The sequence below is a fragment of the Ammodytes marinus genome (genome assembly GCF_949987685.1).
Source record: "Ammodytes marinus genome assembly, chromosome: 22".
Lineage (NCBI taxonomy): Eukaryota > Metazoa > Chordata > Actinopteri > Uranoscopiformes > Ammodytidae > Ammodytes > Ammodytes marinus.
This window is the reverse complement of record NC_137226.1, coordinates 22,879,769-22,899,375: the sequence shown is the minus strand read 5'-3', so window position 1 is coordinate 22,899,375 and position 19,607 is coordinate 22,879,769. Positions and strand designations below refer to the sequence as shown.

The following is a 19,607-nucleotide window of genomic DNA, read 5'->3' as shown; positions in this document are numbered from 1 at the left end:
TGCAAGGCCAAATAAAGTGCACCTGTATCTACAAAGCCACATCCTCAGGGACAAAAGACAAGCCAACAGCAAACAGGCATTAATGATTTCACCAGTAAACATGAGGCTACACACAGATTTGGGGTTGGCCGCCTTTGAAAATGAATTACACTTTGGGGCATGCTTTTGTGTAAACCTGAATAATATGACATTTCATACTTGTGTATTCAGTCCAGAGAAACTTCTATTTAACGTTTTGTAACTGTTTGAATGGCATTTTCGTTTCAGTTATGAGGCGCTGACCTAAGGACATACATACATACATACATACATACATACATATACATACATACATACATACATACATGATGTTTGATGAATGTGAAGTGTCAGTGTGTCAGTGTTTGGATAGACGCTTGAACTGTATGCCCAACCACAACATCCATTTATCGGGCCGGCAGTCTCAGTCACTCAGCCACTGGAGGCTTTATCAAACTAAAATATTCACAGTTAAGCCAGTGCAGATGGGCATGAGCTCTGTATGACACATTTTATTCTTCATAAAAAAGGCAAGTTGCTCATTTGCTTCGATCAATAGCTAAAAGTGCAAGTACACAAGTCACAAAGACCTAAACAAGCAATAAGAAAAGACTGATAGCTTTAAATAAAGCGGATTGGAAAATGAATCCATAAAAAAACTAAAATCACATAAATATAATATCTGCAGGCCTGCCTGTACAGAAAAAAGGCAAATGTTGACGATCACAAAAAACAACCGGAAACTATAATATAATATAATATAACACACACACACACACACACACACACACACACACACACACACACACACACACACACACACACACACACACACACACACACACACACACACACACACACACACACACACACACACACACACACACACACACACACACACACACACACACACACACACACACACACACACACACACACACACACACACAGGAATGACAAAAGTATGGGTGCCTATGTAAGAGAATGTAAAAGTGTGATTGAAAGAATATTTTTCGCCTTTTTCAAGACTAACAGAAGAGTCACCAGTGCTTTCAGCAAGTAATGCTGAAGCCCATTAGTCAGTTAGTTAGGTCCCCATTTGAAGCTGAGTGCAACATTAAAGAAAAAAAACTAAACAATGACATGACATGCACCTGGAAAAGCTCTGTTGCAAAAATGCTGTGTAACAACCTTGGAAGCTTAGAGGAGCCAAAAGTAGTGCACCCTCTTTAGTTCAGTGTAAATGCTGGGGGCAGCGAATGAGAAAGCCCTCGTGTAGCTTTCATCAGACTAAATTGAGTATTCCTTTCAAGGAACAGCTGCTGTTAGCTGTACGGTGCAGGCTCTGGACTTTTCCAACATAAACCTATAGAAAGAAACACTTCTTTGATGTTCTTTTGAAAAGTTAGAAGTCAATTATTCAGAAGATTAATGGCTGTGGCCATTTCACCACTGGTCAGATTTGTTAGTGGCAAAAAAGAAGAAAATAATACAATGCATATGTTTGCAGTGTGCTGCAAAAGAAGCTAATGCCAAACATGCTCAGAATTCCTAGCATTTGCTAGCTGAAGTCTAGAACATGAGAAACAAATTCAAAATTAATCTATCTTTCATGTCATCTTCCCTGTGGGTTAATCCCTGCCGAATAGGGCCAACGCCTGGCATTCCATCTCCACCTCTCCATCCTCACAGTGCAGACCAGAGCCAGGCGAATACATAGCAGACCTCCTTCGCTCAACAGGAAAGAAGAGGAGTGACATCTGCTGACCTTTCACCTCCATCTCTCTTTCCCTTTGCCTTAATCTCCATTACCTCCATGGCAGGTCCATTTGTGCAGTTTGCCATCTCCTCCTTAAAACTATTTTGGTATGGACATTTCTGTTTTGGGTTTTTGTTCTTTCCTTTTCTTTCATTTAAGGTTCTTTCTTTAAGTGTTTATATTTTCCCCAAATCAGTTTTGACTGTGGATGTGGCTGTCTTGCTGCTGCACAGCAGTTTGTTGGAAGGACTGCAGTGAGGGTGCATTCTTCAGGTTAACAGAGGAGGAAAAAAGCACATTCTTCGAGACAATTTGTTCAGTTTCTTCATTAATTAATGAATCCACCGCATGGACACGAGACCTCCGAGTGACCATGATGGACCGGTGGGATCTGCAGCACTTACTTAAAAGCCGAAAACTCCCCTGAAAGGTAATAAAGAAAGGCAGAAAATCAGTCAATTATTAGGTTAACCCATTGATGACTATGGCAATTTATGATACATGTCCTTATATCCTGAGGGTTTTCTGAAAAAAATACTACAAATTGTCAACGTCTACCAAAGCCTAAATATCTAAGCCTGTGTAGCACATAGAAACATGAAATAAAATACATTTAAAAGGTAAGGTTAACAGGTTTTATTACAACATGCTCCCTTAGCACTTACATACCAACACATTTTTCTAAAAATCGTCAAAATTAGATTAAGGAAAAAAAAGAAGAATAAATTATATAAAATATTTAAAGATAATGTGCTAAGCCCTCCACCATCTGGCCCCCCCCCCATATCTCACTGACCTCCTCTCCCCCTATCAACCCCCCCGGGCCCTCAGATCCTCCTCAGCCAGTCTCCTCTCCACCCACACATCAAAACTCCGCAGCATTGGCGAGAGAGCCTTCTCCAGGGCAGCTCCCTGGTTCTGGAACAGCCTCCCCCAACACATTTGTGACTGAGTCCCTCACCATCTTCCAGTCCCACCTCAAGACCCATCTCTTCTCCTCTGCCTACCCCTAGATCACCCACCAACCCAAGCCCCATCAACTCTTAATGTTCTTTTTGTTTGTTTATTGTTGTTTTGTAAAGCGCTCTGAGTGAGAGAAGAGTGCTATATAAATAAAATGTATTATCATTATTATTATTATTATTATTATTATTATTAATAAATGAGGTTATAATCCTGCTTACTTTAAGCATGGATAGTAGTGACTGAGTGTGCAGTGGAGAGAGAGAAAGATAGAGGGAGGAAGGAATAGCTTTATTTTATAATTTAGTTCAGTTATCACTGGCACCATGAATCCGACTTCCCAGTAGAACTGGAACGCAGACTGACTCCCGCTGTCGGGAGCCGATCAGCTGGTCCAAACGGCTGTATAACACGGAGATAAAAATGAAACTGAAACTTAACTATCGCCTAGCTGGGCTGAATTTGAGTTGGAGCAGCAAAATATATAGCCTAAATTCATAAATATTGTTAATAAATAGAAGGAATGTTTTGTGTGAATTTCGTCAGTAGCCTACAGTAGACCTTGATTCTGCGCTGCGTACGCCTCTAACTGTTCTATAATACACTATCGCCGAGCAAGTGAACACACAGCCGGCTTCTTATTTTTTTATTTACGTGATTTTCGGCAAACCACACAACATTTGGGTGATCACGTTAAGCTGGTTGTATCTTCTTATAGTTACCCTACAAAAATTCCAATTAAAGTAGTGGCAAGACATACATTTTGAGCTGAGTGTCTCTTCTCAAGCAACCTAGCCACTTTCAATGATTAAAGCCGACAATTGCAATAGTGCTCTCTCCATACGTCTCACAATGTTTTTATCAGTAGAACATACAAACCGTTTTGACCGGTCTATACTGTGTACAATAAATGAAGATGCAATAAAAAGGTCTCCTTTCAGTGGGGTTTGTGCTAAGCATTAAAAGTTTTTGGATGCTTACATCATTTTATCAAACTCTCTCTTTAAAACAGAACATTTAGTTTTTAAATTCCATAATTTTGAAATAACAATAATTTCAATATATATGTTCCCCCCCCACCAAAGTCTGTGTGAAAGATGGAAAAGCCAGTAAATAACCACTTTGGGGCGCTTTAAAGAATCAGAATCAGGTTTATTTGGTCAATGCACCGTTACAGAACAATGAAATTTGCCTTCCAGTTCACACCTCGCCAAGAGGAGAGAGTGTAACTGTAGGGTCGTCAAGCGAGCGCCGCGCCCCTATTCCTATAAAACCATTGGAACACAGGATTACAATGGGACTCTTTTTAGTCTGGTGTTAAGCAACTGTTGGTGAAATAATTCCTGCATAGATCTTTCAAGTTAAAAGCCTTTCAGCGGTTAAAAGGGCAGAATCCCTACCTTTTCTGGTGAAACATCTGCAGGGAGGGTTGAGTTACTTTAACAGTGGCTTAAAGTAGTTGAAAGAATTTCAACGTACTGACGGCAAATATAATATATCAGTGATTCTTGAGAACCGGGACAAAAGGCCGTCTTCCATATGTAACTGCTGTAATTTTTAAGACTAAAAATATCTTAAATTGTAGATGTTGTTAGGGATTAAGAATAGAATGTCTGGAGCACAATTATACCCTTAAATTTAATTTCATCATTATTATGTCAAATATATGACACTTGTTATCTTCTCACGACGTCCAAAACAGTGTGTCCTCAGAGAAGGTTTCAATCTATCATATGCAATAAAACCTATTAAAAATGTACTTTAATGATTGAAAAGAGCTTTTTTCATCAAAAGCAACACTAAATAATCTCTCATGTCAATAAAAACTGTTTTTCTTCAACACATTCATGTTTTATATGGTTTCTAAGTGGTGGGACACTTTTTGTCACCTCCGTCAGACATTTCATTAAAATGTAATAAAATCAGGCGAAATAAGGGGCAGCTGTCACTTTGAAGGACCTCTTGTCAAATTCTACCTCTGCAGAGTACATTAGAGTCAGACTCTGATAAGTGTTGTAGTTTTAGAATATTTTACATTACGAATCTTGAAAGTCTTGTGTCACAACCATGATGTGTCAACACCGACTTACAATTTCTGAAGAAGTTACTAGAAATTTTTGATAATTTTATTTTTCTGAAGTAGTTCATACTAGCACCTAACATCAACAGAAAAACCAAATGGCTAATAGATAAATTCCATTTAGACAGGAAATCTGACGGTGGTAGGGGTGTAACGATACATGTATTTGTACCGTACCGTGACGGTACAGGCACCTATTTGGTGTTACAGAGGTGGACCGCGGTCCGTATGTGGAGTACATAGCGTTATATGGCGAATGTACAGGCTTGTTTTGCGGGGTGGAACTTGTCGCCGGAGTTCCCCCCCGGACCATTTAGCCTCCGGCTCGGCTCGCACGTGCGCAGTAGCAGCCAGCGATTGAGAGTCTCTTATCTCCATGGTGTGCATTAGGGTCAGGCAGTGTTGCCAACTTAGCGACTTTGTCGCTATATTTAGCGACTTTTCAGACCCCTCTGGTGACTCTTTAAAAAAAAAAAAAACGACCAGCGACCAATCTAGCCGCTTCTTCTGGTGTTATTGGTGACTTTTGGAGACCCTGTCGCTAAAGCATGTATCGCTCTTAACTTCTAAACGAGCAGCGGGTGACTCCGCGGCCACTTCCCCGTCCCAGAGCACTGACAGGCGGCAGAGTCCTCACGCAGCAGCCCCTCCCAGCTGCAGTCCCAGAGCAAGAGATAAACAGCTCTCCGCTCTAGTGTCCCGTTTGCATCCCTATTAGCAGTTGTAGTAACCCTCGTTTACAGTCTATCAGTAGTGCAAATAAAGATGTTATACAGTGCTATCGAACAGAGAGCGAACTGCATGACGAAAGACAACAGGAAACCGGAGCTTGGAGGCGCCCCCCTGTTATTCAAATCCCGTTTGAGAGATAACTTAAGATTCCAGGTGAATTATGAAAACGTTTGGAACAATGTCGGCACACGGGTCATTGTTTCACTGCGATCGCCTATGTAGGAAGCAACACGTCGAACATGCATACGCATTTGAGAAAGCACCATCCAGGTTAGGGTTAGAGCTGTTCATTCTCCCTTAACTATGAACCGTACCGTACTGTACCGTACCATGACTTCAAAACCGAGGTACGTACCGAACCGTGACTTTAGTGTACCGTACACCCCTAGACGGTGGTGATAGGCCAATGACAGTAAAAAAAAAAAAAAAAGCTGGGAGGTTGTGTCAAAGCTTAGGTCAGTAGCTTAGTATATGTTGGATACATACATGTAATTTAATTTGCCGAAACATAGGGTTTGTATTTTTTCAACATTGCACCCTGTTTTGTCCCACTTCTCAAGAATCACTGATATATAATACATAATAATAAAACATAAAAAAGTTAATTAAAAGAGCAAGACAATTTACAAAAATGTGGAAGCAAAACAATACCTAAACAAATTGAATAAAAATATAATAACAATAGTAATCATAAACTTAAACTTAATTTTTTTTTTTATTTATGCTGGCTAACTATTTTATCACAGGGCACATTTGTGTGTGCTTGTATTTTGAGTTTTACATCTTTATTGCAAATAGATTTGTGAACAGAAGCCACGGGTGATCATCACTCTTCCTTTGGTAAGTTGATAAAGAAAAGGTCCTCACAGCTACTGTAAAGACGGGTGTCTGAGTATGTGTATATGAGCTCACCATAGCCACCGGCCTGAATGGGGGTTTTGGGTGAGGCGCAGGCATATAAGCTGAAGTCCTCAGTCTGAAAGCCGGCTCTGTTAAGCGAAGGCTCTGAGGCGCTGCGATGGATTTTGGGTAACGACCGAGCCAGCAGCTCGATTGACGCCAGGATCTGACAACACACACATACACACAATGCAAGAAACAGTGCCAACAGTCACAACAAGCATGATCACCATTCACAACCAAAAAAACTATTGTTTGTCAATGGCAACATTGTATTCTGAGCTTGGAGCATGTCACTAGTGAGTCATTGCTTGAGTTGAGCAGCTTTTTATGCCCTTTAAGATGTTTGAATTATTTTACTCGTTGTTTCAAGGCCAGCAATTTAACAGATTGATTGGAACTAGTAAACGAAACGAAGGAATCACAGGATAGTGGTGATAATAATATGATTGTTGCAGACGAACATTATACTGAAATATAAAGGAGAACAGAGGCCTGTTTCAGGAAGCAGGGTTGACAAACTCAACCCTCCACTATGAGTTGACCAACTCTGAGATGAGCAACTCTAGGTTATCGGTTTCAAAACAATGGATCAGCGTTGGGTCAGTCAACTCAGAGTCTGCTCACTCCAGGTTGAGCATGTGCGTAAAAGCCATCGTCAATGGATCGCTGATAACATGATTCACCATGGAAACAGGAGAAACAAATGCTTGATAGTCCCACTTCTCCACTTCTCAAAAAAATTAAGAAAAACCTCTCCAAATCACCACTCCTCCCACTAGAGTGAGAAATATTAGTGAATGAACATTGGGCTTATGGAACGGAAAATAACTAACGGGGGTATTATTTCATAACTTTGATCTAATCACCTCGGCAATTCAGAAAAAAAGGGGCAACATTTGTTTTGTCAAGAGAATCATACTCTTCTCTATGAGAAGCAAAAGCCTATTTTAAAAAGTAACGCATATCAGCAGCAGCAAAAGTATGAGCTGGCGCAGCACAAAATTGCTGACAGCATTTTGTATTTGCTGTATCATATGCAGTCAAGCTTAAATCATGTGCAGTAAACAGACTGTCACTCTATAAATGGGGAGTGAAGGACTTGAACGTCAGACAAATTAGGCGACAATTTTCATTGTACAGCCTGATGGATTTATAACCAAATCCACCTCAATGGAGATTTCTGTTGAGTGATTTTGCTTCAAACGTGTTGTGACACTTCAGTCTGAGCTGCAGCTTAAAGTGACACAAACTCAGAGTAGGTCAAACCACCTAGCGAGCAGGTTAGACCCACGGCGTATGTTGCCGCAGTAACTCCGAGTTTTGTGTGGAATCAGCCGTCCTAGGAACGGACGCTCCCCGGCTGCTAGTGCCTCACATCAGCACTGATTCACCGTCCATCAGGATTGTACTCTTCTACTTGTATGCATTTTCACTCTTTATGTTCATTCTGCTTCGCTCATTGGCTGCCTGTTTGTCCTCCTCCAGTTTCCCCTGTTGGAGACGAGACGGTGTGGATCAGGTCCCCCCCCCTCTGGCAGCATCTGAAGCCCTACTGCATCCACACTATTCACTAGTCATATTTTAATTTAGTACTACCATGTAAACATCTGGTCAATGATTGACTCCTTTATGATTTTCTCTACTTACGACATCTATTGTAGCATGTCCATCCTGGGAGAGGGATCCCTTACTCTGTCAACTCTCCCTGAGGTTTCTCAATTTTTTTATCCCGTTAAAGGGTTTTTTACTGGGAGTTTTTTCTCAGCTGAGCTAAGGGTGTAAGGGCAGGGTGTCGTACTGTATGGAATGTAAAGCCCACTGAGGCAAATGTCTATTTGTGATATTGGGCTATACAAATAAAACTGATTTGATTTTGATTTAACGGACTCCTGTATGGGCAGAGATTTGTGTCAGTAGAACTTGAATTTGAATTGATCGACTTGAATATGAATTGATCAACCTGCATTTGAATTATTGATACTTGAATTCGAATTTATACATTTGAATATGAATTATCCATTTGAATTTGAATTAATTATACTTGAATCTGAATTTTCTCTACTTGAACCTGAATCAGTTAATACAAGTTCAAAATTCAAGTTTTCAAATTCAAGTAGAAAAAATTCAAATTCAAGTAGAAAAAATTCAGATTCAAGTAGAGAAAATTCAGATTCGAGTAGAGATGTGCACATCCGGGTTCTTTGAGGAAGAGCAATCGAGTGCAGATCTCTGATCCTAGGCTACAGCGTCCGGGCGGTGACCGTTATTTAACGTTCAGGAAATATAAAGTCATAAATTAGTTTGTTTAATCATCGTCTGTGTTTTTGACCTGTTGTTTTATAATCGAAGTATCTTTTAGAACACTAATCACGTTTCAGCAATTAAAGTTAAGTTATTAATTAAGTTATAATATCGCCAATAGGCTATATCAATGAAAACAGACGGTCAAACAGCGTCCAAATGAGCTAAAATCCTAAATACAATAAACAGTAACATGGCAAACTTATTTTTAGGTAAGCTAATTGATTATTTATTCATTTCTTCACACGTTTAGGCCTACATGTTTAGAGGCGAAGGATTCCTCCGACGCTCTCTGTCCGGCTTATCAGACAGCACTCAGCTGTCTGTCAGTTGAGCTGGACAAGCAAACGTAAAATCATCAGGAAATGATAAAAACATCCCGATGGAGATTTCTATGGAGTGATTTTGCTTTAACTGTCCTACAGGGTCGCGTTTCCATGGCACAACTAGATTGGATTATCACATATATCGAACAAGACACTCGAACGGACCGTGTCACTTGTCTGAGTATACATGGCCTTTCAGAAATCGGATAAATGTCCGATGCATGGCTGTCTCCACTATGCTAGGTGGCGCTGTAGCCCTTTCAACCATGCTTTCAACAAGTGGTTTTAGAGCCACGTCCGGTTCCCTTCCGTCAATAACCCTATCACGCGCAGCATAGACATTATAATGTCTATGACGCGCAGGCACACAAGCACAGAACGAGAAGTCCGATATGCGATGTCCGATCCCTGTATACATGCAGAGAGAAAGCCGACAATGAACGAGTTATCTAGGTGTTCTTATCCGACTTCTCTTGTCCGTTATTGTGCCGATTTGTGTCCGAAGTAGATCGGATAAAGGTGTTTACATGCAGGTTAAAAGTCCTGTTGAGGTCTTATTCGTTTAGTTACCCGATTATGAGTCTGCATGTAAACGCACTGAGTGACACTCTTTCTTCAGTCGGAGCTACAGCGTAAAGTGAAAACAAACTCAGAGTAGGTCAAATCACCTATCCAGTAGACCCACGGCGTATGTTGCTGCAGAAACTGTTAGTTTCCACTAACTCAGAGCGAACAAACTCTGGGTTGCCTCAAAACCACCTGAAACAGGACCCAGTTCTTCAGACAAAGTAGCCTATGAATAGGCTACTGGCATTGTGAGTTTAAAAAAAAAATACTAAAAACGATGCCCTTTGAAACACATTTATTTTAACTGTTCGCGATCTGACAACTGTAGGCTACGTGCAGTCATTCATAAACGCTTAGGCTACAATAAATAAGAGATTAATATAAATGGGACGTTGGAAGTAATAGGGGTGCGGCCGCACCCCCCCTCACCACCGCCTGCACCCCCTCTCCGCCCCCCTACACTTTGCCCTGTGCTCCCGCCATTGCTCTGTAAACAGTCTCATAGCCTATGTCCTCTTTCCCATCTCCTGCTCCCTCACATCAACTTGACAGAGCATAAATATGTAGGCTACACTATAATATAGGCCTATATATAGCGTATAGGCTATAGCCTATACTGTATAGGCTACAGTAGCCTATATGCCCGTCGCATTTCTTCTCCGTGCCCAGGACAAGATTACGTTTGTGCCCCGCCTTCCCATGCGCACTTCGGTAGAGTCAGAGTGCTGAGGGGTGCGCACTAATGAGCATCAGGTTATCATTAAAAATCCAGGTTAATGGCACAAAGCAGTAGCCTAGATAACTTCAACATAGTCACTATACGTTTCCTCTGTCTGCTAAGCGCAGGGGAGAGAGAGAGAGAGAAAGAGAGACAGGATGCAATGTTCACCTGCGCACCTGCTCCTCCAAGGAGAGATGACAGCGAGAGCGATCACAGCGGGGCACAATAATAAAGTCACACATCAGAGTTCGGTCTATTCGCACTAGGTCTACTGTTCATTTGCACTGAAGAAAATTCACCAGAATGCAGGAAATTAAGCATAATGCTCAACAAAAAAAAAACAGCTGAGTGCTGTCTGATAGCCGGACAGAGAGCGTCGGAGGAATCCTTCGCCTCTAAACATGTAAACGTGTGAAGAAATGAATAAATAATCAATTAGCTTACCTAAAAATAAGTTTGCCATGTTACTGTTTATTGTATTTAGGATTTTAGCTCATTTGGACGCTGTTTGACCGTCTGTTTTCATTGATATAGCCTATTGGCGATATTATAACTTAATTAATAACTTAACTTTAATTACTGAAACGTGATTAGTGTTCTAAAAGATACTTCGATTATAAAACAAGAGGTCAAAAACACAGACGATGATTAAACAATTTATGACTTTATATTTCCTGAACGTTAAATAACGGTCACCGCCCGGACGCTGTAGCCTAGGATCAGAGATCTGCACTCGATTGCTCTTCCTCAAAGAACCCGGATGTGCACATCTCTACTCGAATCTGAATTTTCTCTACTCGAATCTGAATTTTTTCTACTTGAATTTTAATTTTTTCTACTTGAATTTGAAAACTTGAATTTTGAACTTGTATTAACTGATTCAGATTCAAGTAGAGAAAATTCAGATTCAAGTATAATTAATTCAAATTCAAATGGATAATTCATATTCAAGTGTATAAATTCGAATTCAAGTATCAATAATTCAAATGCAGGTTGATCAATTCATATTCAAGTCGATCAATTCAAATTCAAGTTCTACTGACACAAATCTCTGCCCATACTCCTGAAACAGAAAATCCAGAGTTTCCACAAACTCAGAGCAAACATACTCTATGTGTCAGGGAAAGACAATAGCCTCGTTTGAGTAGGAGCCGTCAGGCTCAGACCTGCGCAATTATGACGCACGTCTTGCTGAGCGCACAGCATTTCATAATTGCGCGGGTCTGAGCAAGACGGCTCCTAGTCAAACGAGGCTATAACCTTTTTTTCCCCATGTGCTCCTAAGTTGAAAATGTAGGAGTACATAGAAAAATGTAGGGGTTCAATGAGAATGTGTCAAATAATGTTTGTTTACTTAACAAAAGGAAAACAAGAAGGTCTATTCTAGCCAGGAGGATTTAATTTATTTGAATACAAAAACTATTTTACTCTTATCACTGTACTACTCTTGGTTTTTAGTATTTTTTACTTTTGTGTGTAATTATTTATACTAGAGGACCGTGAGCGCGGATGAGAGGATCAAGCACATTAAATTCACAAACATCTATATTTAGTCACAAATGCGAGTGAAACGCTTGCACTGCTAAGCCCTGTATGTCATACTGAGATATAGGAAAATATATCTTTAATAACAGGGACAGTACATTTCAGGTTATCTGGCTTCCTTCTTTTTATTGTCGCAAAGCATATGGATCCACTCCCGGTGCTGGAAACCTTAGTTTTCCCTGGTGGAGACGAGACGAGACGGTGTGGATCCTCTGGCAGCATCTGAAGTCGTCCTGCATCCACACTATTTGCACTTTACTTTAGTATTACCATCTAAACATCTGGACAATGATCAAAATCCTTCGTGATTTTTCTCTACTTATGACATCTATTGCAGCATGTCCGTCCTGGGAGAGGGATCCCTTACTCTGTCAACTCTCCCTGAGATTTCTTCAATTTTTTTTTAATCCCGGTAAAGGGTTTTTTACTGGGAGTTTTTTCTCAGCCGAGCTAAGGGTGTAAGGGCAGGGTGTCATATTGTTTCATATTGTATCATGTTGTGTCATATTTTACCATACTGTATCATATTGTATGGACTGTAAAGCCCATTGAGACGAATGCTATTTGTGATTTTGGGCTATACAAATAAAACTGATTTGAATCCACTGGACCAAATGAGAGAAAGGCTTTATTGGTCTCACCTGAGGAAAGAGAGGTCGCTCCTCTCTCTTCTTCTTCAGGCAGTCAGCCATCAGTCTCTTCATGGCCTTGGGACAGTTGCTGCGCACCTTGCTGAGATCAGGGGACAAGTAACCTCGACCCACCATAAATATGATCTATGGGAAGTAAGATGCCAGTCATTATCATATCATTTGGTTGAAGGGATAAACAGTTTGTATAGCATTAGCATTCAGTAGAGGTTAAATGTTAAGGTTTATTGAGTTAAAGGCTTTCATAAATGAATTATTGACACAGCTTAACAAAGTGCATTGATGAACTCAAAATAAAAATTTAAAAATAAAAATGTTACTTAATCGTTTTGTTTTCTCACAATGAAGTTACAATGACATTAAAATGCAACTGGAACATCTTTTTAAAGCGTACTTCACTTTAAGAATTAAGAAGCTTTAAGAATCTAACAGTGATTATGAAAGTGAAATGACCATCATTTTACTTTTGCAGATGTGTTTAGACTACTAGAGAAGAAATGGACAAGGCCATATCTGCATTGTCACAGGCAGAGAGGAAAATAGAGACCTAAAATGATCTGTGTATTAGAATGAATCTTCTTAAAAAAAAAGAAAAATTTTTTTTCTAACTGTAGTAGCTGTGTATCTGTGTATCTGAATCTTATGGCAGTGGGGGCGGGACCCGATAAGCCTTTGGCTTCTCCTGCTTCCCTTCGGACGATAACACAAAGTAATATGTATGAATATGCAATGAGAAAATTATGTATTATGTGTAATTGTCCGGAAGAATAATAATAAATAAATAAATTATGGCAGTGCTTTAGGGATTACTCTGCAAAATTGCTAAACTATCTAGTTTAAGGTTCTCTTATGTGAGAGTTGTTGCTTTCCTCCGTAATATATTGTAGCCTACTAAATCTACTAAAATTCCATTGTTACATCATTTACTTTTTTAATTGTTTATGAGACTAACAAGTACGGTGGCCCTGCAACTTAAGAAAACACATGCAAAACACAAGCTAATTAAGAAAACATCTTCATCAATTTGACAAGACATAAGCAGCATTTAGAAAAAGCACTGCAAACGGGCCGAACATTAAAGCCACTACGAGTAACATTGTCCGTTGGCAATTCAGGAAGCAATGTAGTGCATGTCCGTGTGTTGAAAGTGTGAGGGCACCAGACTCTTTTTGGCTCCGTGAGAGTGGTTAGTGAGTAGTGACACAGCATCAACTAATGCCAGTCAGTGCTACACAGGGCCGCTGCTACGCTTTTGGGTGCCCTAAGCAGAAATTGTCAGTGTTGCCCCCCTCCACCCCCCCCCCAAAAAAAAAACACCCAGAAGCTCGCGTCCGCAGGGCGCGATCAAATTTTTTTTGCCCTTGCAAGATCTCTGCGACTGCTTTTTGGCACATTTGCCAGCATTTACTAACAGAAAGAACAGCTTAACTTGTGAAAAAACTGCCTTTGCAAAGGAATTGAGTGATAGGATCATAGACTGATTATGAGATAATGGGCCCCTGGGCTTACACTCTTAAAGGGCCCCCCACTTGTCCCTATCCAGTCAGGTACACTGAATTTTCTACACGGATACATACAATTAATGGCAAAAACATATTAAGGAAGTCAGTGTTTCCCACAGGATTTTGGGGTATTGTTGGAGGGACCCTGTACCTTGTTGGGGGGTGGGTGGAATTGTTTTTACCTTTTTAAAGTAAAATGCATCAATCTGGTGCACTTTGTGAGGAAATTTTAGAGACTAGAGAGATATCAAATCCTGAGATGCAGAAGGAACATTATTTTTCAGATTTTTCTTAAACAGGTAGCACTCTTTACTCTGCAACTGTAAAAACAGTAGATTGGTCTGCAGACCCATGTTCTATGATGGAGGGGCCCATTTCAACAGATAAAGGGTGGATATGAACAATTTAGAATTCACACATATAAAGTTTATTTGTGTATGTGTGAGGGGGCCTTCAACCCCCTTAGACAGAGCTACTAATGCTGTTGTTTTTAACTTGCTTTTGTATTTCTCCCCTACTAGTTGAGGGGCCCATGATGATTTCTATCTTGTTACATTTTAATGAGTATTTATATTTAGGCTATTCCTTTTTGGACCCTGTTATTGACATCAGTGACTGAGCTCTTTGACTATGCAACATGAAAAGTTACTATCAGTATCTCTGGCTAAGGGCCCCCCTGAGCCCTTGGGCCCCTGGGCCTGTGCCCGGTGTGCCTGTGCAGTAATCCACCCCTGGATAGGTTACACAATTAAGAAAAAACAACGATGGGCCTGTTCATAACTAATTTATATATTTTTTGTAATGTAATGATTAACATGAACTTTAAAAAAAAAAAACTATTTTGGGCGGCCCCCGGACCATCTCTTTTTCCTTTTTAATAAAAAAAAAAAAAAAAAAAAATTATAACTTTTTTTTTTTTGGGGTGCCCCCCCCAGGAACTTGGTGCCCTACGCAGTCTGCGTACTCTGCGTATAGGGAGCGGCGGCCCTGGTGCTACACACACCTGATTGCAATGAGTTGATGCAGTGATGCACTCTCACAGAGCTGAAAGATTCCGTGAACTCCCAGGGAGGATTTTTTGGAAAACACAACGGTTTTGGTTTCTTGTAAACACCGAAACCATTTTCCCTGGTAACGCTGACGTCACGGCTCCACTTCACGTATGCCTAGTCTATAACATTTGCTGTCAAAATACCCACACGCGAGTTAGAAGACAACATAACATAAAAGGTGTCTCCGCGACACCATCACTGTGATCAGCGCATAGTGTTGTGCAGGGCTCAAATATAACACTCGTCAATTTAGTCTAAGTGATTAGTAAGTTATTGAGACCACCCGCCACTTTGCCTGGGGAAAGATTTGTGCTCTGCCGATTTTTCTAGCAAAATAAACGTGTGTAGCTTCTATATGCCAGGAACACGGCTCTTTCTACATTAAAAAACACTATCCGTAGTTCAGCGCGCAGCGGTTAAGTTACTGTTCAACAAAAGGAGCATTAAGGCTACGGCTCCAGAGTAAAATCATTTCACTGGCTAAACATTAATAGCATTTCACTGGACAAACGTGAGTTAACTTTTATTTTGAAGTACGCCTAACAGGAAAGTAGCCACTCACAAAGCCCCTTCACTATCAGCATGTCTTCTGTTTTCACGAGTTCAATGCGGTGAAATAAGAGGACAGAAAGCTTGTAATTTACAATACTTGTAACCCCAAGCTTACACCAACTGCTTTATGAACTATAATGGCTATCTACTAGGCTAAGTGTCACCGCTGACTATTGGCTTGGCATGCCTACTACAGTGATTTCGGCCTGTTTCCTCTGAAAACATATGTACGAGTGAATATTTCAAATAAATTGCGTCTGAAAGTTTTTTTTTAAAACCAAAAACGGGAAAACTGTCACGTTTTCACCGTGTAAAGTGCCCCTAAGAAAACCAATAAGCCCATATTCTCTCTCTCTCTCTCGCCGCCGGCTGCTCCTCCCGACGTCACTCACTTCGGGACGACAGACAGAGGAAATTAAGATGGATGAAAACATAATAGTCACAGATTGCTCCCATAAATTCTGTGAATAGCCTATGTGTCTGTTGCCTGCTGTGTAGGCCTACAGCTATCAGTTTTTCTTTATGAACCAAGTTTACACCGGTTAGCTTGGATAAAGCACCATCAGCACAGCAGACTGGTGCTCTCAGCACCGGTTAGCACCAGTGGTTTATTATGCTATCTATGGTTAGCACCAGCGCCAGCATATCCCCAGAGTAGGAGAAGGCTACTCTGGTCGGGCGGCGGGCGGCGTACACAATATGACCCAATAGACCCCTTTTCTGTTTATCAACACGGCGGATGCGCGCGCTGCATAGCTGCAGAAAGAAAAATTGTTTGGCTGGTTGCCATGGTTACCCGTTTGGTTATATTGCAGTTGCGGTGTTTCTTTATAGGTCCATGGTGTTAAATAGCGATGTTGTCAGCTTACTAAAAACAGTTTATCAGCGAGTGATAACATTGGTTATGCGGAAACATTAACACTATTGAACGAGATACGTCTTAATGACCCATATGCGTTGCCGGCAGTTGAGTAGATAAATGATGAGAAGAAATGGCCCCGACGACTTCAGTGGCCGGACTGCTGTTGGAGAGTGACAGTAAAGACCGGCAGACAGATAGACAGAGAGATGATGAGATGCCTTTATTTCATAATTTTGCTTTTTGATTTAAAAGTGATCATAACTAGCCGTGATCATCTGTTTTTAGACTAACTCCTGCTTTCGGGGCCGTTGGGCTCACGAGCCGACCACCTTATCAGACCAGCTGTTTGAGACGGAGATGAAAAGGAAAGTGAAACTTATGGTGGAGCAGTTAAATAGTTAAATGAATAAATATTATAACCAAACACAATAATGTGTTGTGTTATCTGCTTTAGTAGCCTACAGTAGGCTAGCACATGTCGACCCCACTCGGTTTTCGTATATTGATTTTTCCTAAATGGTATGATTTAGCCTACTTACAGGCTACACGTGTAAACGTGCAAACCCCTACTGCCTAGTCAAACCATAGAGTCAAACACAAGGGAAGAGGACGGAGATGTATAACGTCTGGGTCATTGTAAATAAGCCTCCATTGCTTTCCATTGCTATAGCCTCGTCTCCGGTCACTGTCCTTATTATAAACATTTCACAACTCATTTATGTAATTATACAGCGGTGCATTTGGGCATTTACTAGCTTTATCACCATTCAAAATAAAAATAAACGGTTTGTGCATCCAACAACACAACACGACATGATTGTGGCTCGTGTTGCTCTTGTCTCTTTCTGCAACGGACATGCGCAGTAGAGCGGGGAGTGACGCTGTGTGACGTAGACTGAAAAGGGGTCTATATGATCACGCGGCGCGGAACCTGCGATTCGCACGGCCAACCGCCGTGGAGTGCAGTGTGTTCGTACCTTAACGTTTGAGCTTATCGATACCGCTATGGAGTCCAGTAGGGCACATGATGGAATTTTAAATATCGAGTAGAGTCGGGTCATCTTCAACTAAAGTGTTGTACCTTCGACTGTGTTGAAGAAACTCGTTCAACCCGCTTCAACTCCACTCCGTCTCAAAAAAAAAAAAAAAAAACCCTGTCCGCTGAGCCGCTGCCGCTGCAGACAGGCTCGGCACCGTCTCATCATTCATTCAAAACAGCGGTGATCAACAAACGAGAGACTGTTTAGCAAGTCCCTAAATCCATATTAAAATCTGCAGGATAATAATAAAAATCGCAAACGTTCAAATGTGATGTGTTCAGGTTGGCTCAGTAAAATGATTATTAGGCAAAGGTCAACAAAAGGACATCATGATGTGTTCAAATGTAACATCAAGATTTTTTTTTTTTTTGTTTTTCGCGAGAGGCTTGAATAATACAGTTTGGGTGAAACACTTGTTTTCCCAGCAATATAAAATAAATAGTAGGCCTAGCAAAAAGAGGCCCTTTCACGATGCTGCAGCAGGACCAAGCTCTTGGCTGTATGTGTGATGTCATGATATCTAGGCTTATGTGAATTGCTGTTGGATGTATGTGGTCAGGATGAAACAAGTAAGCAGTGTTTGCATTTAAGAGATAAGGTTAGCTAAAATGTATATTTTAATAAGCATATATCACTGTTTACATTTTTTTTTTGGGCAAGTGCTTTTGAAACCTTAGTGTCAACCCCTGAATATTTAACCTATCCCTCTCCCAGTGCCAATTATAGTCCATCCCAATGAAACAACAGCCAAGCTGCTTATGGGACTATTTCCCCATAGCCCTGACCTGTGTGGTGATGAAGTTAAAAAAATAAATAAAAATAAATGTATTTTATAGATTATTTTTTTATGAACATACACACTGAGAAAACACTGAAAAAAGGAATACAAAAATAAATAAAATAAAAAGAACAACTATGGTGTAATCCACTATACAGGTTTCTACCACATGTTAAACCGAAAATAAAAAGTAAATGGAGTGTCATGTAGGTCTCTTTATTATATCAGTGATTCTTGAGAACCGGGACAAAAGGCCGTCTTCCATATGTAACTGCTGTTATGTTTAAAACTAAAAATATTTTAAATTGTAGATTAGGGATTAAGAATAGAATGTCTGGAGCACAATTATACCCTTAAATTTAATTTTATCATTATTATGTCAAATATATGACACTTGTTATCTTCTCACGATGTCAAAAACAGTGTGTCCTCAGAGAAGGTTTCAATCTTTCATATGCAATAAAACCTATTAGAAATGTACTTTAATGATTAAAAATTGCTTTTTTCATCAAAAGCAACAGTAAATAATCTCTCATATCAATAAAAATAGTTTTTCTACAACACAATAATGTTTAATAAGGATTCTAAGTGGTGGGACAACTTTACTATAAGTCAACACCGTCAGACATTTCATTATCTAAAATGTAATAAAAAAGGCCTAAAATCAGGCGGAATAAGGGGCAGCTTTCACTTTGAAGGATTTCTTGTCAAATTCTACCTCTGCAGAGTACATTAGAGTCAGACATGCTCTGATAAGTGTTGTAGTTTTAGAATATTTTACATTCCGAATCTTCTGTTGATGTTAGGTGCTAGTATGAACTACTTCAGGAAAATGAAATTATCAAAAAATTTCAAATAACTTCTTCCGAAATTGTAAGTCGGTGTTGACATATGGTTGTGACACAGGACTTTCAAGATTCGGAATGTAAATCAATCCGGATTTTTCCATGTATGGTAATGCTGCAACGTGCTCAGGCATGCTCCTGCCATACCCCCACCTGCCTGCTCAAATCTGCCCCCACACCGGTGAAAGTCTTCCGGAAGGTAACCAATCACAACGGAGTGGGGTTGGCAGGAGGGGGGCGAGGGGGCGGAGAAGGACGAAGCGTAGTGTTGACAGAGACTGCTGAATGCACCCAGATGAGGAAGCGTTTCCCGAAAATCTACATAGTTTTTTGTGCTGTGATTCGTGTCAGGTTGCTCTATAGCAGTCATTAATGAGAAATTAAGACCAGAAAAGTAGTAGGGGAGAGTGG

The 19,607-nt window shown here is 40.4% G+C and overlaps 1 protein-coding gene across 1 annotated transcript in view; it reads right to left on the bottom strand.

The window, feature by feature from the left end:
* Positions 1–846: 846 nt before the first annotated feature.
* Positions 847–19,607, bottom strand: part of braf (B-Raf proto-oncogene, serine/threonine kinase) — a 115,064-nt gene continuing 96,303 nt past the window's right edge. The window contains exons 17-19 of the mRNA XM_080050984.1: positions 12,557–12,691; positions 6,465–6,618; positions 847–2,200 (exon numbers count right to left, since the gene is read on the bottom strand). Of these exons, the coding sequence (XP_079907110.1) occupies positions 2,178–2,200; positions 6,465–6,618; positions 12,557–12,691 (312 nt within the window). The 3' untranslated portion in view covers positions 847–2,177. The remainder of the gene's footprint in view (positions 2,201–6,464; positions 6,619–12,556; positions 12,692–19,607) is intronic.